The 23808-nt window shown below is 42.6% G+C and overlaps 1 protein-coding gene across 1 annotated transcript in view; it reads left to right on the top strand.

Moving 5' to 3' along the window:
• Window positions 1-20466, top strand: part of adarb2 (adenosine deaminase RNA specific B2 (inactive)) — a 167945-nt gene extending 147479 nt beyond the window's left edge. Inside the window, exons 5-10 of the mRNA XM_053342049.1 lie at window positions 1772-1940; window positions 4176-4327; window positions 6503-6671; window positions 11765-11946; window positions 18289-18470; window positions 20290-20466. Coding sequence (XP_053198024.1) covers window positions 1772-1940; window positions 4176-4327; window positions 6503-6671; window positions 11765-11946; window positions 18289-18470; window positions 20290-20466 — 1031 coding nt within the window. The remainder of the gene's footprint in view (window positions 1-1771; window positions 1941-4175; window positions 4328-6502; window positions 6672-11764; window positions 11947-18288; window positions 18471-20289) is intronic.
• The last annotated feature ends 3342 nt before the right edge of the window (window positions 20467-23808 follow it).

The raw sequence follows: 23808 nt of genomic DNA, 5'->3' as shown, positions 1-23808 counted from the left end.
TGCCTCATTTTGTGTGTCAGTGAAGAGAAGCCACTACTGTTTGGAAACTAATGAAATGATCTCTGTCTACTGGCAGAAACAGGATAAGAGAAAATCCACTTATTGGCCAATAAAGGTCACTCTGATGCTGTATTTGATTCAAACAGCACAACTGACAATCTATTGAACTCAATGTTATTTGCAGTTTTCTTCTATAGTTTCTAGAGGAGAAAGTTGAACTTGTTACCCTACCTTAGACTTTCCTTTCTTCTATGCATTGCTCTTTCTTTTCCTTAACTGCCCGCACACACAACACACACACACATTCCTCCCTCCCTCCCGACTTTTTCCTTCCCTGCCCTCCTTCCCTCTCCTCATCAGTGGAGGTGTCAGGACTCTACCGCCGCAGTGCCATCTGGGCCGAGGCTGATAAAAGCTCATGTGCCGGGCCGGCAGCGCCTGCAGGTCTGCCAGAAGCCAGCGAAGCCTGACTTTCAGAGGCGATGGGAGAGATTTGTGGCAGCCAAGGAAGGAATGGCATGCTGTTAACGTGCTGATCCATCCTCCCCCACCCCCCCCACCCCCCTGCACCACCTCTGTCTATCTGTCAGTCAGTCAGGCTCTCACATGGCTCTGCACTGGCCTAGGAATCATCCTCACTAAGAAAAGTGTCTTTTTTTTTCTCAAAGGGAAACAAACACGAGACCGGATGTCTTTGTCAGCTGTGATCTCTTTCATATGATTGTCTCATGCCTCCATTGGGAAACCTGCTGAGGTGACCTCTTTCGAAGCTCCTATCATACTATCCCAGTCAAAACTGGCTGCAGCCAAGATCCTGAGAGTCAGGTAGAGACCCTGACACCATACCATTGCTGCCTGAGATGCCTCATCTCGCTCCAGCTGGGTCCTTCCTCATTCTCTAAACTCAACTGTCCTTTAAGAACTAAACTAATTCCTTTAACACTAAACTTTGTCACCAGCCACCAACCAACCCCTTTTGTTCTCAGTCTGAATGGTTCTTCAAGGGACCCACACAGAACAGTTTTGTCTCAGGGGAATAAGCTATGAGTACAGTTCTTTCTCTTAGTCTGTCCTAAAACCCACAGGCATTTGTAAAAAGTGTCGTTCTTCTTTTTGCTGGTTTTAGACTTAATATAGAGAGTATGAGGCGTTTGTGAGCATCTCACAAGGCCATACTCTTTGCTCTTGTGTTATGACAAAGAAGTTCCAGCCCAGTTTATAGGTGGAGGACCGCGCACTCTCTCACTCCTTGGATCCAGCTAATCCTGGCTGCTGTAGTTTGATAGGAACTTCTGAAGGGACTCTCATGCTACTCAGAGAACTGTGGAGACTGAAATAAACCAAACTTAGCGAGAATGACCTTTTCACTCTGTTCGCCTTTGAGTTTTTGGTCTTTTTTTCCCTGTGTACAAGTGGGAACTCTCCCACTTTGTCTGATAAAGTTTTAGACATGACCAACTTCATTTTATAGTTCATTTTTCCATCCATCTATTCCTGTTAAGAGTTGTGTAGTGGTTTTATTTTAGTGTGTAATTTAGTAATTAAAGAAATGTAAGGTTTTTTTTCTTTCTTTGTGAAGGTCTGTTCTTTCTGCGACTTTTTTCTTAATGATGACAAAATATCTCCCGCAGACAGAAAGGTGAAAAAGGACATGCATTAGATGTTAGATGCTGAGGGTTACCATTAAGCTCCTGGATTGAGGAATCGATGTGCTCAATGGAACGTATGACGAGCACAATACAGTGAACATTTGTCTTTCAATTGTTAACAGGTCTGGACCTGAGGCACGCCCAGGTGGTGGCATTATCCACGGGCACCAAGTGTATCAACGGGGAGTATCTGAGTGACCAGGGACAAGTTGTCAACGACTGTCACGCTGAAGTCACAGCCCGCAGATCGCTGCTACGCTTCCTCTACTCTCAACTTGAGCTCTTCTTGAGGTAATAGATCTATCTTTTGTTGTATGTTTAAGACACACAGTACATACACTGTCTGCAGTATTGAATCCCTGTGGTATTTACATTCTTAACTTGCTGACAGATAATACTCACTATGACTAGTTGATATGGAAGGCTGGCTTGTTATAAACCAATCAACCACCTTCATCCCATGCTTCTTTGCCAACCATATGCAGGTAGGAGAATATACTTCTCCTTTAGCCAAAAGGCCAATATGAAAATAAAGAGACTATGCTAGGTGAATTTGTGGGGTGGTTCATTGATTCCCCAGTGTGACAAGAAGATTTGCCTCTAAAATCATCTCTGTGAATCCAGTTGATGTTGTAGAGGTGCTACAGCTTCTATTACTGGGGTCATTTTGGCTACCAAAAAAGACATTTAATTCTATTAAATGTCTTGTTTGGTGTGACATCCCACTGCAGTACCTCTATAATAAACTGTGGAAAACCGCAGAGCTTTGTTCACCAGAGACTTTTCAATAATCAACGAGCCATATGTGCGCTGTTCTCTCCAGCTAACTAAGCATATTATCACACACTCAACTGGTTCAGCTCGGGGTCTCAATGGCCTATTTGTTTTTAGCACTTTTTTAAGTGTAGCTGTTTTATGTGCCTTTGCAACCTGTACAGTGTGCTCTGATGCACACAAACTCTCACCAAGATTTTTTGCCAGTATCAAGAGACAGCCTTGATGAGTTTGACTCCTAACTGCCTCCGGTGTGTAAGCATATATTATGTTTTTTCAAGTTCCCCCGAGGAACTCGATGGCAAGGTTGATTCATCAGATTACTGGCTAGAAGTCTAGATGGTGAATGTCATATTTGCATACATAGCACTGACTTTTTGTCTTAGCACAATGCTGGATGGCAGGAACAGAGACTTTGCGGCTGAGTAAAATGGCTAATGGGGAAGATAACTCATAATGAAATGACCAAACAAAATGCCAGAACTGCCATATTTACACTCTGTGAAAGGACATTGGAGACAGAGGAGAGGTTATATAAAGAGTGTAGTCGTGCTTTGCATTGTGATGGGAAGTTTAAATATATCATATCTAATGTGTGCATGAGTGATGAATGCCTCATTCCTGCTCTCAGCCTGTCAAACAATGACCCAGTTTTATAAACTGATTTTCAAGTTGGACCATGTGTCCGTTAGTCTGCCATTTAGCTCACTGAACAATGTATGGAAAACAACTTTTCTGTACTTCTGGTTCAGCTGTCTTAACACATTTGACTGCAATCTCATATTTTATCACTAATCTGTAATTTGTATTTAGATCATGTCAATTAGTCTGTCTTGTTTCAGTGTATGAGCAGATAGAAGACAGTTGCCACTATTGAAGTTGTGTTCAGACAGAAAGCCAAATGTATTTTTGCAAATTTGACTGCTGGGCTGTTTTGTGTCATCTATTTATTTACCCCAAACAGCCAATGTACAGATGTTAGCTATCACGTTAGCTAGCTAACAATGTACGTTAGCTACAATGCCAGCTAGCTAACAATACATGTAAAAAGCTTGTGTGGTCGTTGCAAGCCTGTCTGACCTCAGGACTCCAGTTCTTTGTTACGTCCTGTCTTATTAAAATTTTAAAGTGCTATAAATAAAGTGTATTATTGTTATTATTATGAATACACTGGATAAGTGTACGTTTTTTACTAAAGGTGAAATCATTTTAACTTACGCCTGCTAATTTTCACCTCAGTATGCTCTGCTGAGGGGGAATTTTCTGTCTTCAACTCTGTCTGAACACACCTTAACAAAGGCTATCAAACTATTAACGTTTATTTCCAATGCCATTATTCACACCCTCACATCACTGAACAAATTTCTCATATTATTATCATGTTAACTTATATTTAGCCATGATTTGCACCCAGCAAAATCTTCAGTTGACCTTCATAATGGGTCTGGTATGATTTAAATCTGTAGACCAGCAGGTTAAACTCACTCTCTCCTGTTTCCCCTGAGATATTTGGACAGCCTGAGTAATGTCCAGTCGTATGTGTGACAGCAGGAGAATAGGCTGTGGTCAGAGAGAGGGCCAGTGTCCGTCTCTCTCTGCCTCTGCCTCACTTCATCATTGCAAAAGAAAAGTGGAAATCTATTTCCTATGCTGTGATGAATGGTGCCACCTTTCTCATCAGTCTGCCTCATTCTCGTTGTCCCCCCCCCCCCCTTTTTTTTTCTCGCCTTTTCTCTTTTTCACCACCAAAAGTAAAAGGCCAGAAGACTGGGAGGAGTCGATATTTGTGCGGCACAAGGAGTGCAGCTACAGGTTAAGAGACAACATCCATTTCCACATGTACATCAGTACCTCACCGTGTGGGGACGGGAGACTCAACTCGCCATATGAAATCACCACTGACCGTAAGACCTAAAGCCCTTCTGTTTCTTTTGTTCTCCAAATATATAATGAATATAAAAAAGCTATTTCTATACACACATACACATCTATTTAATATCTTCATGTCATACTTTCTCTCAGGTTTATACAGTGACCATTTTCCCTAGTAGATATTCTGAAATCCACTGCCCTACTTTTTTTTTTTTTTTTTTTTTTTTTTTTTTTTTGACACTGTCAAGAAGCTGGCATCCTTTTCATGTTACATTCTGTCTTTGGCCTCTTTCAGCCACACTGTGCTGACTAGATGACATTTTATTGCTTACCCACTGAGAAAAAAATTGTATATTCATTTAGATGATTGGCCCAGCATTTTTCTGCCGGCCTACAAGTACAAGAAATGTAATCTGGACTGCAGTTTCCATCAGTAGAATGTATATATTTCCCCCTTCCTTTCATTTCAGACTGAAGCTACTGCTTAATAACGGCTGAGCCTGACAAAGTTAGTAAAATGGCCCTCTGAAACAGAGTATGTGCTACAGTAAAATATATGTGGAGGTTTTCATGAAACCAGAAGGGATGGAGGGAGAAAAAGACGAAGCTGTCATCGGAGAAGCCTTTGAACTTGACGTTTTTGGTCATTAAACCTTTTAAATGTTCTGCTCTGTGCTCTCGGAGATTACAAAATTACTTAGTACCTTTTTCCTGACTTGTTCTTAAAAACATTTCTGAGCTGGAAGTCGGGGCTTAATTTTTAGAAGCTGTCACATCAGCTGAAGCAACAGCCATGGAGCAAGAGAGGGAATGGAAGAGACTAGTGAGGAGGGTTTTAAGCCTGAAGAAATGAGAGGTCGTTAAAATAAGAACAGTTCTTATCCACACTTTGACACCATATTAGGGAGATATGCATATTGTTATTTTAGAGGGAGCAGGAAAAGCGTAATCTTTTATTTATCCCATGCTGTTTGAATGTCTCATTCTTCCTCAAAGTGAGGAGATTCTGTTTACATTATTAGTGCCTGCAGAGGTCATGCTGCTCTATATTTACAGAAAACCACATGAGAGTGATTAACATACAATACCATTATACAATACTGAATGTACTTAGTAGAGAAATGGTGTTTCTTCCCTCCAAAACATCATACATCCAGCTTCAGTCTAGTCAAATCCTTCCTCATTAAAGATCCCCTCCACACATTTTAAGGCATATAGAAATACTCCACTGTAAATGATTGATTTGGTTTTCCCACAAAACACATCAATGATCACTTCAGTTTTTGTCTTTTAAAAAAAACTTCAAATGTTTGATTATTATCAAAATAGTTGCCAATTAATATAGTAGTTGACAACTAATCAATTCATTGTCTAATGGTTGCAGCTTTAATCTACTTATTCTCCATCATTGAGACTAGAAATGCAAGTATAATTCATTTCAGAAGCTTAACTATTAAACACAAGATATCTCCTACTTCAGTGTTTATGCACTGGAAGCCTCAACTTCCATAATGGCCAAATCCATACACGCCTTAAACTGAGCACAGAGAAACCTTCTGCCTTCATTGGACAGCTGTGGAAAAAGTGGATTGTATTAGGCAGTCAACAGTTCCATGACAATATGTTGAATCCCTCAAAAGAAGCTAATACCCTCATTTAAACTGTCATTTTGAAAATAATTGCAATATTTGTCTTTCAGTGGAAATGAATGTATTATTGAATAGATTTCTATTTTTATGTAGCCAGACAGATTTATTCAAAGTATTGTAAACTGAACCTGTGGCCTTATTTGAATATATACCAATAATGTTTTCTCTTTGCCCATCATAACATTGGATAACTTTTGAATACATGCAGCCAGTTACACATGAACACCAATTATTAGTAGCTGAGGACCATCCCTGATTATGCAGACAATGAAACACTAATGTGTACAATACAATGGGGAATTTTCTTTAATATATTAAAAGCTGATGACTTTCTGTTATAATCTATTCTAAGTTAATACGATCAGAAATCCACTAAATGAATCAGATTTCTTGACTGCTGATTGACATGATTATATTTGTACAGCTTTGTGTTATTTAGCAATAAAAGATTTAACTGGGTGATTAAATTGAGTATCTAGTAAAGCCGTGTAATGAGAAATGACATAATGCAGAGTGATGATGACACTGAGTCTGTGCTTGTATGTGTGCTGTTTGCAGTACACAGTAGCAGACACCTCATGAGGAAGCACCGCAGCCACCTGCGGACCAAAATCGAGTCCGGCGAGGGGACAGTGCCGGTGCGGTGCCGGGGGCCCGTCCAGACTTGGGACGGTGTTTTACAGGGCGAGCAGCTCATCACCATGTCCTGCACTGACAAGATCACCAGGTTAGAATTTGAGTTATTTTTGCACTCTTTCTGTTCAAAATGAAAACTTTCATTTATTGATTAAACTGTCTGTTAATCGGCTTCAAAACTAAATCAAACAAAAGTGCCTTTCTGCTATGATGCCACACTGAATATCCAGTACTGAACATTTATATTTATATTTATCTCTCTTGGTGAGTGGGAACTGATAATCTGATCTGATCCTGATCAGATTAAGTGTTGTCCTTGCTGGCTTTTGTTGAGATGGAGCAGGCCTGCAGGTTTAATATGGGACTATTGAAGTCTGGAGCCACACATTTGACTAAAAATCTTGTTTGATGCTGCTTTAATTGCCTCTGTTTCTCCAATAAAAATGAATTTCTACATTTGGAGTGTTTAATTTAAGTTTGGGCATTGATCCCAGGTAGATTGAGTCAGTGGAGTTCAACATATTCTACTGCTAAGTTTTCTCTGCGCATGGCAATTATTATCGGGTTAGGGTTAGATGGTGGATTTTGTTGTAAAGGTGAACATATAAACACCCAACAAACCACGTAATCAACACATCGCTGCCTTCACCTGTGTCTCTTGCCTTAGCACAAAAAGACAGGATTGGTGGAAGGGTTAACTTTATTAAGAGATTAGCTTTCTTATGAGAAGAAGTGATCTCTGTTTACATAAAGCATTTCCAAATGTGCGTTATGAGCCTGGTATAGATTTGTCTGATATTTACCTGAGTGCATCTGTCTGCATGCACGCGTGTGTGTGTGTGTGTGTTACCATGAGCCACGCTGTATGTGTCATCTTTGATAGTCCAGGTGGAGACTATTGATTTCCCATATGTGATTTCAGCAGCTAATCCCATTCTAATGAATTAGTGTATTAATCACGTCATTGTTCTAATCTCCAGATCTGTAGGGCTCACTCTCAACCAGATAACATATTAGTCACACAAGCCCTCACCCACTGTGGTCTCTTTATTTATTCCAGGTATGTGCTTAAATGTAAAGATAATATCGCTGTACTAAAGATTTTCCCATGAATTGTATGTAATCTTTTTCTAGCGTTGGTGATTTATTATGAAGCAAAAACAAATGATATTTGGTGATAGATGGAAACTGATGGTAACAGTACTAGATGACACAATGTGTATATTTTTAAAATTTCCAATGTATCGAATGCAACGTTGGCAAGCCAGCTCAAGACAGACGGCAACACTACATCACGACAGCTTTGCTCTTCCGCCTCCGTTTTCACACTGTCTTCACGTGTGAAGAGCAAAAACATCGGTGTGTACACACTGGAGTATCTTTACAGGCAGAGGGAGTCGCACACATGCACAGTGATATCATTTGTTTAACTATATGTTGTAAATTATTGGAGATGATACCTGATGATTTGAATAAAATAACATGTTATTTGCTTCTTTTTCATATCACACAATATCTACACCTGCAGGCACTTTGACCCTCTGTGAGCTACAAATGCCTTTAATTAAGTAAACAAGCAGCACTTGCCCCCCCTCATTACCACCACTGAGGTGCCCTTGAGCAAGGCCCTTAACCCCACCTGCCCAGTGGAGCTGCTCAGTGGCCAGCAGATCAGACTGTGGTTGCACTGTGTGTGAAATGTACATATTGATACTGAATAATTACACAGTGTTTCAGGTAAAATGATGAAGTAAATCATTTTAATGCAAAAGCAAAAGAAATCTGAAAATAGTACGACTCAAATTGTAGTTACTTATAACACTTCCAGCCTCGACATTGCATTTTCTGAAATCAATTTCTAATATAGCTAGTGTTTTTGTGCCATGACTGGGCCTCACCAGGAACTGAACCCATGAATTCAGCTTAGTAAGCACCGCACTGTGCCAACTGAGCCATACAGGACCACAGCTGAGCCGTGTGTGTGTGTGTGTGTGTGTGTGTGTGTGTGTGTGTGTGTGTGTGTGTGTGTGTGTGTGTGTGTGTGTGTGTGTGTGTGTGTGTGTGTGTGTGTGTGTGTGTGTGTGTGTGTGTGTTTTGGCACAAACACACACACACACACAGAGAGAGAGAGAGGTGAACCCTTCTCCTGTGGAGCCGCTGTTAATTTGACCAATTTGATTCAGTTGGCCAGGGCTGGAGATGGTGTGATTAAATCTACCCAGGTCACCAACGGGGGTGAAAGCAATTACTTTACAAAAAAATAGAGTGACGGGGGAGGGAAAGAAGGGACAACCTGCTTTTCTTCCCTCCCACCATCACCTCCCTCCATCCAACCAGGCCAGACGGCACACGCGTTCTCTTTGCTCCACAGCACTCCTCTTTCCGTTTTTTTTTTTTTTTTTTTATATATCGCTGTAAATGATCGGTGGCCATCGTTAAAGTGAGTGGGTCACCGAGGGCCAGTTTATCAAGGTCAGGGTGGAGGGTGGAACTGAGAGGAGCTCAGGACCGCAGACTTAACACACACACACACACACACACACTGCTGCAATCTTAAAGTGATCCCCTGGATACTCCTTTTGTCCTCTGTCACACTCATTTTGCTAGCTCCCATTACTTTTTTATTTCCCCACTTCCTTCAGTCCCTGCACTTTATTACGGTTGGTTCAGGTCTGACCAAAGGGGATTTTTAGGATCTTTGCTCTAATCATTTACATCTTTGATTACAGCCATCATCGCTTCACCTGATGATCACTCATTCTGTTTTCTTGAGCCAGGCAGAGAGTTGGCGCCAGGATGACGCTCCTGTGCTAATATTTGATTCTAAGTTGACAGCTGGATTTAATTGAGGGGCCTAAATGGCTTTCATAGTACGATGATGTTCTCCATTCCATCGCCATTTTATGCAGATGAACACATTACTTTAATGGTCGGCGTTTACCGAGGGAGAGAAGAAAGGATAGATGAAGAGAGACAGACAGAGAGAGAGAGAGAGTGAGAGAGAGAAGAGGTCTCTCCCTGCTCCTCTCTTTAAATTCACGCACCCAAGCCAGATGGCTGTCTTTTCTTGCATGAGATTAGAAGATGTTTCTGATTCACGGTGTCGCTTTCGGGGTAAATTAATATTTCAGGCTAAACTATTTCTGGTGTGTGTGTGTGTGTGTGTGTGTGTGTGTGTGTGTGTGTGTGTGTGTGTGTGTGTGTGTGTGTGTGTGTGTGTGTGTGTGTGTGTGTGTGTGTGTGTGTGTGTGTGTGTGTGTGTGTATCTCTTACCTCATTGGGACTTTTTCCGGTAAAAACACCAACATTGTCGGGACTAGTAGACCTAATGGGGACCATAGCCTGGTCCTAATCATGCAAAACATCATTTTTGAGGTCCTGGTTATAGGGATAAGATGTGAATTGAGGTCAGGTTAAAGGACCAGTGTGTAATATTTAGTGATATCTACTGGTGAGCTTCCAGACTGCAACCAACACAATACGCCGCACCCCACTCTTTTAAGTATATAGTATAAGTTACGGTGGCCACGATACTCACAAAAGATGCGAAAGGCCCTCTCTAGAGCCAGTGTTTGGTTTGTCCATTCTGGGCTACCGTAGAAACATGGTGGGCTCTGTGTAAGAGGACCTGCTCCCTATGTAGATATAAAGGACTCAATCTAAGATCATGAAAACACAATGATTCTTATTTGCACGTGATTATATAAAAGATAAAACACAACTATGAATATTATACTGCTAAGTCCATTCCACTAGATGTCACTATATTCTACACACTGCACCTTTAAGGTCAGAGTTAAGGTTTAGATTAGGTAGGTCATAAGAAGGACAGCTACGGAAACTTGTGTGTGTGTGCACATTTGAACAAAGCTCTTCTTTGTTTGGGAGGGAAGGACAGATCTTGACGACAGATTGCAGGTAAAGCATAGGCAGACGTCCGCTGCTTCGTGAGCCCGTTCAGTGATTCCCTGAAAGCCGTTGATGTTAATTGACTGCCGGGGAAGCGAAAGAAGCTGTAATGAGTGATTATTAAGTCCACAAGGGGGGGAAAAAACAAAAACCAGGCAGCTACTGTAATTGCATCCATAATAAAGAGACATTGATTAACAAAAAGAACAATGATGGAAAAATTAGTAGCATAATGTCGAGGCTCTGATTGTGCCTCGCATAAGTTCATTAGTCCGACTCGCCGGAGAGTACACAGCTCAGGTACACAGCAGGCTGCCTCTCGCTTTATCAAGGGCAGGAATGATAATAAACACGGTAATTATCATTTTCCATCCATAAATTAACATCTGCTGCTTAAATAGAGGAGATTCCAACAGTAGGTGGCACATGACCAGCTGGCTACAGTATCAGGCATCAGTGTGGCTGGCAGGATTAGCCCCACAGTGATTCTGTGTCACTCGTGGATCTCCCCACACAAAGCCCGAGGTGATCGCCCTCACACTGAGCAGTCGACGGAAGCTTGCCTGAAGCCCCGAGCAGTGCATTAACCTCAATGGCACTGATGAATGCACACAAGCTAATGTGTTGTTCCATGTAATGAATGCTGATGTACTGACCTTTGGCAGTGTTGTTGTTGGTGGTGGTGGTGATGGTTGGTGCCTCTAAATTAGGGAAAGTGTGTGTCTGTCACATTATGCTTGTGTGTGTGTGTGTGTGTGTGTGTGTGTGTGTGTGTGTGTGTGTGTGTGTGTGTGTGTGTGTGTGTGTGTGTGTGTGTGTGTGTGTGTGTGTGTGTGTGTGTGTGTGTGTGTGTGTGTGTGTTGTCAGTCCAGTGGCTGTTATTCATCACGTCCCACATCAAGATAATGATCAAATTGTCTCTACCTGTCATTGACGCTCTCACATTGGTCTCTCTCTGCCTCTCTCCTCCCTTTTGCCTCCTTTTCTCCCCTGATCCTGCCTCTCCTCCCACATATCCTCCCTCCCTCCCTCCAACTGTTGCCTCCTCTCTGTCTTTATCTCTTTCTGTCTTCCTCTCCACACCACTCCCCCTCCTTTCTGTTTCGCCCTCATCATCATAAACACTCTTTATCCCATTCTGCGCTCTTTTCTTTATCTTTCTTCTTTCTCACCTTTTCCCTCTCCCTATTTAATCCCCTTCTTCTCCTCCTCCTCCTCCTCCTCCTCCCGCACTTCTTCTTCCCCCACTCTCTCCTGTCTCCACTCTCCCTTCAGATGGAACATCCTGGGCCTGCAGGGGGCGTTGCTGAGCCACTTTGTGGAGCCGGTGTACCTGCAGAGCGTGACCGTAGGCAGCCTGCGCCACACGGGCCATCTGGGTAGAGTTCTGAACCAGAGGCAGGAGCGACTGGGCCCACTGCCCACCACGTACAGACGCAACCAGCCCCTGCTCAGCGGTACGACCACGACACAGACAGTCACACATGTCTCAGCAGGATGTAGATTTAGTGCATTGAAGGAGCACATTCACTTTTTTTTAGGAGCCTAATACCAGGATGTGGAAGCAGGATGTGATTTGCCATGCCTTCCGAAATAGTCAATTTTGGATTCTGTTTCCTCAAAACTCAGCTGTATCAAGATGGGTTTAAAATGATTGAAAAAGCGTGATTTGTTCTTGAAAGTTCAAAAATGTTGAATTTATCTACTTCCATGAACAAATCTCCTGATCCCAGAAATATGATTGAAATTACTGGATTCTGGTCAGCTTCCCTGATAACTGATGGTAATATAAACACCCTGATTATCCATGTGTATCTATTACAGTAGACCACTGGCTATATGGCTAGATTCATAGTAATTTAGCACTTTATAGTCATTGTAGGACTCTAGTATTATATTGTGGTTACAGCAGTTTTGCATAAAGTTAACAAGAACTATGATATTAAATAACATGTTGAACTTTACTTAACTTTATATAGACTGTTATGATGGCTTACAGCTAAAAGCAGATACATGCGTTTACTCAGCTGAATCATTTATGAGTCAGCCTTGTCACATTAGCTCTAATTAGTTGATTTAATCCCTTATTTTTTTAACGTGTGATCCGGTATGATGAAAATTACTAACAATTTTTTAAAGGTCATTCTTCTTAAGTTGATGAAGCTACATTACTACAGAGCGTCAGAGTAAATGATCTACAAGAAAAACATTAATTTTCATGTTCTCGTCTCTTAAATTGCAGAAAAATGAGAATTTGTATTATGTGATTATTCTAAATCATAGTGAAAATACACACACTGTGTTTAAGCTAACGAAACCAGGAACTCGTAGGTTGGATTGATTGACCTGGTTGGATCCTCTGTGGCTTCCAAATGATGAAAGTTGGGAGGGTTTGTTGTTTTTTGCCCCAATTTTTGTTTTCTACAGCTAAATGACAGACTGTGTTTGAGTCCTCAGTCCTCATATTTATACAGCATTTATTTCCAGTGATTCCTTTTAAGAAATATGTCAGCTCCAGACCAAATCAATCACAACAGATCCCACATGTAACACCCACACACACACACACACACCCACACATACGCCTGCGCCCGCTTAACCAACTCGCGTACCCGTGCCTCTCTACTGTTACATTGTGCCAGCCAGACAAGCAGCAACTAAGAAGTTGTCTGGCACGTCTGCTTCCAGGGCTCCACTGAGACCTGAGGCTTTCGTTTGTAGTGAAGATGAATGCTGGAAGAGGATCTGAATGACACCCAACTTGTAGAAACTGCATCAGCCCGTCACTTCAGATCTAGGCCAGTCGCAGCGGCTGAGCGATGGAGACGCGCAGCGATGTAGGACACAGTTTGTTGCCGGGGAATCGTTGATAAGAACAAAAGCGGTAACAAACGCTTACAAGGAAATGCTTTAAAAAAAATGATGTAACTCAAATGCACACACTGGTAAAATCTAAATCTAAATCTGATACCAAATCTACCACACTTTTGTCAGGATTGGAGTGTGCACCACTTGAAGGGCATAGGAGCTCTTTACTTTGCTGGCTCTGGGTAATTGGGTACCATGAGGATGAATATTTTGCAAGGCCTATCCTCATCAAGATTGATAATTGTACTGAATTGTCCTCTGGTGGAGATAACCGCAGTTGAATTTATCATTGAACTCCCTCGACCACCGCCTTGGCGAGCATTTCTCACGATTTGTTCTATCGCTTTTTGAATGGCATCATTTGACATGTCTGGGATGGAGTTTCTTTTGGATCAAATGAAACCGATATTACACGCTGCTCTTAATAATTGGAGACTTGTGGTCAGGTATGATTCATTTGTTCATCCTTCATAATTACTTACAATGTTAAGTAATTCACTTTATCTGTAATAAACCACACAGAAAGTACAGTTTATTTATGACAGATGCTGCAGAATGTTCTTTACACTATTTCTTAGTATTATGGGTTATCCGTGTTGACAAATGGTATAGATGTGCCCCTTTACCCTCAGACATCCTCTTTACTCAAAACAGAGTCAGCAGCAAACGTTCTGCCCTCCCCTCTGACACGCTTCACAATGATTGTGTCCTCACTGTGTGCGTGCACACGTCCCAAACTGTCAGATCTGTGCACCTGCAGTACCTCGAGTAGCTGCAGTCTATTGAAGGGTAGAAGGTGAAGGAAGGAGAGGGGGAGGGAGGGAGATGGACAGACAGCGGAGATGGCCCCACTCCAAATCAATGTAATCACAGCCCTTATCGGACAGTCATTCAATCAGAAGGGAGCTCAGACGGAGAGAGAGAGAGAGAGAGAGAGACAGGCGAGGGGAGGAGAGGGAGACAGTGAGGCAGGAAAAGAATAAAAGGAAAAGAGAGCTTTGCTTGCATTCAGATGTACGTATCTCCCCCCACCCGCCTCCTCTCATCACCTCTTCTGTCCTTTCATTGGCTCTGATGAGCTCCCTGGCTATTGTGTTTCCAGGGTTATTTAAAAGCAACACCCCAAGAGGAAATTCCTGGGGATTGCAGGGCCCTCTCTTATCACACACAGCCAAAGCAGCTCCACCTGAACCCCGAGGGACAAACACATCGATGGATGGACTCTTTCCTCACTCTCATCCTGTGGTTCAATTCCAGCCCAGCGTGAACAGAAACTGTGGCGGGGCTTTATCGTTTTGGGATAAGAAGAATGAGAGCAACGGCAGATAAAGGCAATATTAATAATGGTCGCCCAACACCGCTGGATCTCAAGAAAAAGCGGATTGTTCTGCGGTTGAATGCACATGCTTGTTTTACAGCTTCACTCTGTTTGGTTCATGTAATTTCACACATTCACAGTTCAGATTTTTCCCAGTTGAGATAAAACACTTCTTCTGTGGTCTGATACTGTATGTGTGTCTCCATGAAACATGAAATTGGAGCTGAATCTAACATCAGGAGCAACTTGATTTTAACATGCAGCTGAACTATAGTCCACTCCTGCTGCTGGTGAGCTTAAAGGAACTGGGAAAATACACTTATTTGCTTTCTTGTTGAGAGTCAGATGAGAAGATTGTTACCAAACTCATGGCTGTACAGTCAATATGAAGCAGCTGGTTAGCTTAGCTTAGCTTAGACTGGAAGCAGGGGGACACAGCTAGCCTGGCTCTGTCTAAATGTAAAATCTGCCTACCAGCTCTTCTAAAGCTCAGTAATTAACACATTATAATTGTTTAATCCACACAACATACTAAGGTGTAAAAATGACACTGGGATTTTACAGGGGGTTGTGTGTGGTGCTATTTCTTGGCAGGGGGTAGTGCCGAAAAACAGCACAGTATATAACCACCCAGTAAACCAAATTGCCATTTTTACACACACAAGCATAGATGCAACGTGTACACATTAACACACAGGCTGTTGTGATGTGTGACTCTACAGCAGCCTCAGATATTAAGCCGCAGGTATCTGTACTGTACAGTTATGCATCTCATAACCAAAGGCTCTAATTCTGCTTCTTTCATGTCTGCCAAAACACTTCCCAGAAGAGAAATTGATCAAGTCTTCAATGAGGGAAAAATCAAATTGGCTATTACAGAAACAGAGGAGTCAAGTCCATTGAAGGGATCAAATGAGCCATGAATGGAGCGAGAGAAAGGGAAAAAGGCAGGATGGATAGGAGGGCCTTTTGTTCAAAGAGGTGCGTCTGCACACGGGAGAAGAGATGGGTAATAAGAGACTAGGAGGATTGTTACTGTGGCAGGCAATTCATTCCACCTCCAAGGAGCTAGAGAAAAGAAGAGCTGAGATTGGTGAATGGAAGAGTGAAGATGCGAAAATGAGTGTGGCAAGAGAGAGGGGGGGGGGGGGGGGGGGTGATCTGCAGGCATGTATTGTGGTATTGTACATCAGGTATTGTACTATAACAAGCTGTCTGTCAGACGGCAAGATCAGAGGCAACTGTTGTTCACCCGTCACAGAGAATATCCGTCTGGTGAATTTTTATGAAGGTACCTTTAACATTGCATGATATAATAAATAACTGGGTTTGGAAGTCAAGATGACATCCAAGACACTCACTTCTGACGACAGTTTTACAGATTTAGAGTGGATATAATGTTCAAACGGCACTTAGCTGTCAGATTTTGTTAGCACAGATGCTACATGTAAAGTACACTTCTGACAGTATGTCACATTACACCTGACATTTCTCTAGCTGTGGAGTGTTCAGCAGGATGTTAAAACACAATGCAGCATGTTGTAGTGTAATTAATAGTAAACAGCTTTATTAGATTTAGGCTTAGTTAATACTCAGAGGAGAAACTCTTTACAAGTCCTTTATTTTATTGTTATTCTATAATACTAACACTTATAGTTTGACTTTTTGGGGCGATTATGGGAGTGAGCTTTAAAGTGCTGGTTTGTGGATTCCATTAGCTTCAGACTCAGGCTCACTGTTTCCAGTCTGGTTTATTATAGTTAAATAAAACTTAAACTAAAACCAGTAGTGAAAAAATAGTTTTGTTTACTGAAAACTAAATTTAAAAACTACAATGAACAAAACAAACTAAAACAAAACAGAATTGCAGATAAAATCAGCTTTGTTTTTGTTTTCTTTCTCCCTTGATTTTTACTGTGTTCAGTTTGACTTAGAGATAACGTGCTAGTGCCAGGAGGTGGCAGCATAGCGGAAGTTTTTAGACGCACAATTAGTTAGAAATGGCTAAAGTTCCAGGCAGATGCCTGAAAACTAAAACTAAAATGAAAACTAAATGAAAACCTAAAACTAGTCTTTTCTTCAACAATAAAAACAAAACTACTTGATCACTTGTTAAACTAAGTAAAACTAAGCTGGTCTGTACGCTAAACTGGCTTTTGGCAGTAATAGCTTCATACGTGCCGTGTGTATTTACTACGTTTATGTGCATGATGTGAATTTCCTGCTAAAACTCCTGGAAAGAAAGCAAATGAATATATTTTCCAAAATGTCAAACTATTTAATTCCTTTGCGGCAGTATGAATGTTAACCACGAAAACCTTTAACGTGTCCCTTTTAGTTTCTACTCATAACCTCTGACAGGCCTGTTTTCTCACTCCAAGCCCAACCAGTATGTGGTTCATACATTCAAACATGTTATACTGCTTCAGATAGATAAGCTTTTTGAAATAGTTTTCAATGAGTGAAGTTTTTTTTACTTCCGGTTCTTGCAGTTTTTGCAGGACACCCAGAATGGCTTGAGTTAAAAGAACAGCAGGGCTGGAGTGATTTTATTTCACAGCAAAATAATGGTTAGGCGAAGGACAGGTAATTCAGTTGTTGCCTAGCAACAGTTTAAAAAAATGCAGTAAGCTACCCTTCTTTTAAAATTGTAGGCTTAAACAAAAAAGGCAGCGCAGTGTGCCTCGCGTTTTGCAGGTTGCGGGTCGCTCTGTCTGATCGGGGCTGTGTAGGTAAATGTTCTCGAAATCTCAACCACCAAATTAAAACTTATCCATTTTACTCACCCAGAATGCACCAGAAAGCTGGTCACAGGCTCCCATGAAACACCTTCGGCAAACTCACAAGGACGTTTTTGCCGAGCTTTCATTGGTTTCTCACCATGCTGTCAGCTCTGTTTCTGCCACCGGCCCAGCACCTCTGCCTGCACCCGTGTTCTCAATGCAGACAGCTAATTCTCTGCATGGAGCCCGATGTGACTGCCACTCACCTCCACTTTCCCTCTACCTCTGTCTTTCTCTCACTTTCCTCCACTGACCATTTTGTGCTCTTTGCTAGCGAGGCTAATTATTTTGGAGAGGAAGGTAGAGGGGGCGGGACAGAGTCAGAGACACAGAGGGTTCATGTTTGTGACTGGAGATGGTATTTACCACATGCATATGTAGCAATATTCAAACACTGTTAACTGCAGGAGCACAAGAGCAGACCAGCACTCACACAAAGGCAAGAACAGGTAGCTAATGTTCCTGATAGCCCTCACCTCACTCTCTCTGAGGGAATATCAAAGCTTCATATAAACAGCCATGCAGTTTCAGGCCCAGGTTGACTTGGGTTTTTGCAGGAGCAGCAAAACTTTATGCCTGCCATCAGCCTGAGGGAGAGAGTGAGGAAAGGTTAAAAGAAGGTTAAACAAAACAACTAAGTGGAGGTTTGAAAGGAAAAACACATAGTTGCAAATGTCCACTCAGATACTTGCTGGCTTTTACTCACAAGTGCAGTTTGAACTATGAATTTTAGAATTTGTTTTGTTTTAATTTGCATCCCATGTTGGGGGAATAGCTTGAATTCAGCAGAGGTTGACCCCACCTGCCCTGTGTGTGTGTTTCTCCTGTAGGGTTGAGCTGTGCTGAGTATCAGCAGGCGGGGAAGGCCTCATGCGTGAGTGTCAACTGGACGCTGGGCGACTCACAGTTGGAGGTGGTCAACACCGCCACGGGACGGAGACGGGACTCAGGAACACCCTCGCGTCTCTGCAAGCACGCCCTCTTCACCCGCTGGAGCAGACTGTTCCGTAAGGTGAGGACAAGTTAAAACCGGAGCGGAATGAGCTCAAACTGATCAGTCAGGAAAGAGAGAGAACGTGTGAGAGGGATTTTTGGAAGGTGTCTGGTATAAGTTGATGTTCTGCATGTTAACAGACTTCCAAGGCTTCCAAGTTGCAATAGATAACGTCTGGTTCTTTGATAAATATTCACAAGCACAAGCTAGTGAAGTTGAGCACAACTCATAAGGAGCATTTCAGTCAGAAACAGTGATTCGCGCCAGCGCTGCTCACACCAAGCTGAAGATCACACTTCATAGAAACCTGATAATATATGTAAGCACCTTAAATCACTTCACTTTCACAATTTCAGATGAACTCAGAAACTATTGTGGAGTGCTCTCTACACCTCTAACTAGCCTCCTCTTTATAGTAATGGTGGCTGAGGTTCATGGATATTGTAGAATCTAGAGCCATCCGCCAAACCCAACTTCTAAGATCAGACTGACTTGAGATAATTGAAACAAGTCCTACAGTAGTGATGATGAGGACAACGACACATTTAACTCTTAAGTTATGTTAGTAAAGTGCAGCTGAACCTAATAACATAATGATAACTCTACTCCAGTTAAGAGTCCCAGGAGCTTAAGACCAGAGCACACCTCTATGGAGTGCAGCTATTACTCATATTATAATTACACCTACTTAGCTTGTTTGCCATGTCAAAATATCTACTGTTAAAAAGTCCTTCCAATTTAAATGTTAATTAAAAATCACTTTCAACAATGTATCTTTTGGTTTGCTGAACAAATAAAGATGTAGAATTGAATTAATATGAACCTAAACAGTACTCAACGTAGTTCAGTGAATAAGTATCTGTGGTGCCTCTTCACTCCACTCTACTCTAAAGCTCCTCTGCTGGAAAGCGAGAGGCATTACTCAGTTATTGTCAAAAACAATATGCGCTCCACTGACGTCAAGAATACACACTCTCAGTAAAACAGAAACATTAACTACAGAGACCTGTGCCAACATCCACCCGCCGAAAAAGCACAAACACGTGTATTAAAGGCGGCGTGGTGGAGCGGTGTGGCTGCAGGTGAACGCTCTGTAGAGGAGATGTGGAATTTCCTTTTTTTTCCTTCCGCCGTAGATACATTTGTCAGAGCCGCAACATCTGCTGTCTATGCGGCTTATCAAAAACCGGCAGATCTTTTAACAGCAGCACACACACACACACGCACGCGCGCTGCACTTTCATTTCCATTCTGAAACTTTATGTAACACACACTGCCTGCATCGCCAAATGGCAGCCGTTAAAGCATAATGACTATGAAACCATAATTATTTGGAGACGTACTCGAGGAGGCCCCCACCCTAAGTGCTCCCTGTGCGCCGTATATAATGGCCACGCAAGAGCAGTCGCACTAATCTCCAAAAGAAACTTTTGCTCTCTCTTTCTCTTTCTCTCCACTTGTCTCTCTGCCGATCTTCATTGTTTCCCCTCGCGACAAAAGGAATGCACAAAAAAGCACAGAGAATGTTCAATTGCTTGTGAAATTTAAATGGGGAGATTACACAGCTGTTGAAGTCCGCCCTCCCCTCACCCCGCTCACCCCCGCCACCTCCCAACCCCACCCAAATGCATTTGTGCCGGCTCATTCGTTTTATTTTGCTCGCTCTTCCCCCCCCCCCTCCGTACACACAGAACCTTTAGCCTCTGTGCCCCTGCTTTATTCCTCTCTTCCACTATCTTCATATCTGCGCTCCTCTGTGTGTGCCTCTTATCTGACTCCTGATCACTCGATCACTCGCTCTCTCTCTCTCTCTCTGTCTCTCTCTCTCTCTCTCTAGTTGGGAGTCCACGTGTCCGGCTCGGCCGACCGCCAGCTCATGTACTGCGAGGCCAAGATGGCGGCGCGTCCTTACCAGACAGTGAAGCAGCAGTGGTTCAGGTCTCTGCAGGAAACAGGCCTCGGCACCTGGGTGAAGAAACCGCCCGAGCAGGAACAGTTCCTGCTGTCGGTCTGAGAAGAAGAAGTGTGTGTGCGTGTGTGTGAGAGTGTGAGTGAGGTAGAGTGTGTGTGTGTTTGTTTGTTTAACCTTTATTTTTTTAGGGTAAGATGACTCCATGCTGTTCACCAACACCCTGCTTCACCCTGATACACACCTTCATGCCTGAGAGTTTAAACCAGTACAACCTCTAAACTCACCATCACGTGTGTGTGCGTGTGTGTGCGTGTGTGTGCGTGCCACCCGTACAAAAACGACAAGAGGAAGGTCGAGCGGACAAGCTGAAAGACTTTTTCTATGACTCGCCCTTCTTTAAACACAAACACACACTAAAGCACACCCCCATCCCCCATCACCCCCCTCCCCTCCTCAGGTGTGGTTCGGCTGTCAAGGAAAGGTGGGGTAACCTTGAGCAGAATGAAAGGCAGCCGCTATCTTGTCATCAGCTATTTCCGGGCCCCAAGGCTCCTGCTGAGGAGCGGAGCCACGGGGGAGAGAGAGAGAAAGGGAAAAAAAGAAATAAAGAGAGAGAAGAGAGAGAGAGAGGGGTCCACGTCCAATTACCGGCCCTGTCATGGTGACGGGTGATAGAGGAAGGAGAAGCGATGGGAAGAGAGAGGCAGTGAGAAAAAGAGGACAGGCATGATTCAGACGGGCCAGCCGCCTCACCTTCTCCTCTCACGTTTCTATCATTCCTCCTCTGACTCACCCTTTGACTCCTGATTTCCTTTTCTTTCTCCTTTTGTCTCCATCTGTGCATTTTTTTTCTTCTTCTCTTCCTTCCCCCAGCCATTTCCCTCGCCTCCTCTTTGTCACTCTTTCCTCTCCCCTCCCTGTCTGCCTTTCAAGCGCAGCAGAGTTTAACACGACACAGCGACAGGTTAATACACCCCCTTTTTTTTCCCCTTTTCTCTCTCCCTTCCTCTTTCCCTCCCTCCCTTCCACCACCCCACTGGGTTAGAGAGAAGGAGAGGAATCAAAGCGAGGTACATAAACGCAGCCATTACAGCTTGCCTATGTACAAGTGGAGGTGATGATGGAGGGAGGGGAGCGGTTTCCTGTTTTTCACCCCTCTCTCTTTCACACCAGATTTGTTTCTTCTCCCTCTCTTTCTTTTTGACCTGGACGAGCTCAGTCTTCTGCCTGTTGCGGCCGCGGGTCTCCGTGTATCTAAATCCAAGCTCTTTTGTCGCCAATAAGAGCCGCTTTCGGTCGTGACTCATTAGTGCGAGGCCTTGTTGACCCGATCGACTTGTGCTTTTTTCTCTGTGGTCATGACCGCCCTGAACAGGTAATAGCCAAGGTGGCGGAAAGTTTTGTAATCCCCCCACCACCCACATAACCTCTCCTCACCGTCAGCACTGTGGTTCGATTTGATTTGGAAAACGCCATTTTTTTTAAACACACACACGTACAAGTCAAAGATGAACAATCAGCATCCCTGATCTGTACCATGTGAATTTGCACCTCACACACCTTTTTCTGTCTTTTTATGTCTTATATTTCACACCCCCCCCCTACTGTATGTGTGTGAGTGTGTGTGTGTTTTTTTTTACGTAGCTCAGTGTTTATACTCATTATGATCATGGCCGTGTTGTTCATCCCTCTCTCTTTCTCTTTAAGGAATTTAGGTGAGGCAACCAAACTGCCACCAGCATGGCTCAGTCAGCAGTAAAATCAGAGTAGTGAGAGTGACATCTAGTGGTGTTTTCCTGTTTCTGTGGCCTCCCCACCTGAGCCCCCCCTCCTCTCCTTCACCTCCCCCTCCTCTCCTTCACCTCCCCTCACCTCCCCCCTGTTCTTGGCAGCATTGCCGGTGAGGATACAGTATCAAGTGAAACTGTAGAGTAAGATCAGTGTGAGTTAAAGATGATGTGACACACGGACGGATTTACACAGGAGCTGATAGCTTGATCCACATGTGACCTGCATCTGCATGTGTCTCTTGTCCGGTCGGCCAATTAGTATTTCTATTTTTAAGATTCTCTTTGGTGTCAGAGTTTCTCCTACTCTTATTAGATGAGTGGGTGGGTCTTATTTTTATTGCAGCACTTAAATATTTTGTCATGTTTTTCAGTAAAAATTTGGTTTTAAAAAAGAAGTAATAAAACTGCCAGATTTGGCATTATTGATACCATTAAATACCTTTCTATTATCAAAAGCAACTAATGTATAATTATGTTTTAGGAGTTCATTAAGTGAACCAATAAGCAATATGTATATTAGGCTCTTTTTTCCCCTTTTTCACTATTCTGGTAATCACTTAATCACATGCATGTTACACCTTTTACATTACAATTAATAAATGATGTGCAGCTGCTCAGAGCAAAGAAGACTGTTCATATACCCAAAACATGATCTAAAGTGAGGCCAATGCTTTTTCGTTAAATTTGGCATTGATCCTATTATTGACAGTATTGATATTTAACATTTTGATCCACCCACCTACAGTCTTTGTCCCATGATGGTCAATGTGCCATTTCAGAGGCTTTTTCTCATCAGGACAGAAGCTAAATTGTGGAAGACATTCCCTTTTAATGTCATAAAAATGACAGAATACAAAGATATTGGCACAGTATAGTGTGTGCTAGTGGCAGCTTTAATACATATCCCAGTGGAATTCAGCTTTTAGGAGCTCATACCTTTGTTTACACCTGAAAATCCTAAATCTGCTCCACCACAGCAGCAAAGATCAGGTTTTGTGTAAATCTCGTCTGTGTGTCAGAACACAGTAGAGTAAGTGTGTCTTTCATCTGTATGTGGTGCACAGTTTTATCATCTGGGTGTCATCCTAACATCAGACTCCACATTGCTCATCCACACATCTCGGTCACTGGAACACCTCGCGTCCTCAGCACCCATGACAACAGATTTGCAGATTTATTTTGAGAGAAAATAAATATAAGGCATGTCTGAATGGCAATATTGTATCTATGAGTTTACATATGTAAAAACAAATGTATAAAAGATGTTGACAAAGATGTGAAAGAGATCCTAAAATGTCTAATTATGATGTAAATTAAAGTATATGAATAACTGCTGCTAAGGTCTGTAAATTGCACTTCAGTAACAAATAAAAAGTGAATGTTTGTACTGTATATGTGAATAAAACCACAAAATCTTGTAATTTTATCTTGGCTTGATGTTTTTTTTAATTAATCTGATGTGAATGTCAATGTATATGTAATTTCAGAATGATGGGTAACAGTATTTTACCTTCTCTTGTAACTAATACGCTTTCTCCACATTGTCAGCTTCATGATCACCTGTCTGTCTGGCGCTGGGCCTCAGGAGCATCCACACTGATATTAAAGAGGCCTCCCTCCTCCTGACTCTCCCAGGGGAAATCCATGAGGAAAT

The sequence above is a fragment of the Scomber japonicus genome, chromosome 21 (assembly GCF_027409825.1).
Source record: "Scomber japonicus isolate fScoJap1 chromosome 21, fScoJap1.pri, whole genome shotgun sequence".
NCBI lineage: Eukaryota > Metazoa > Chordata > Actinopteri > Scombriformes > Scombridae > Scomber > Scomber japonicus.
Note: the sequence above shows the minus strand (reverse complement) of the source record. Positions and strands in the feature narration are given on the sequence as shown.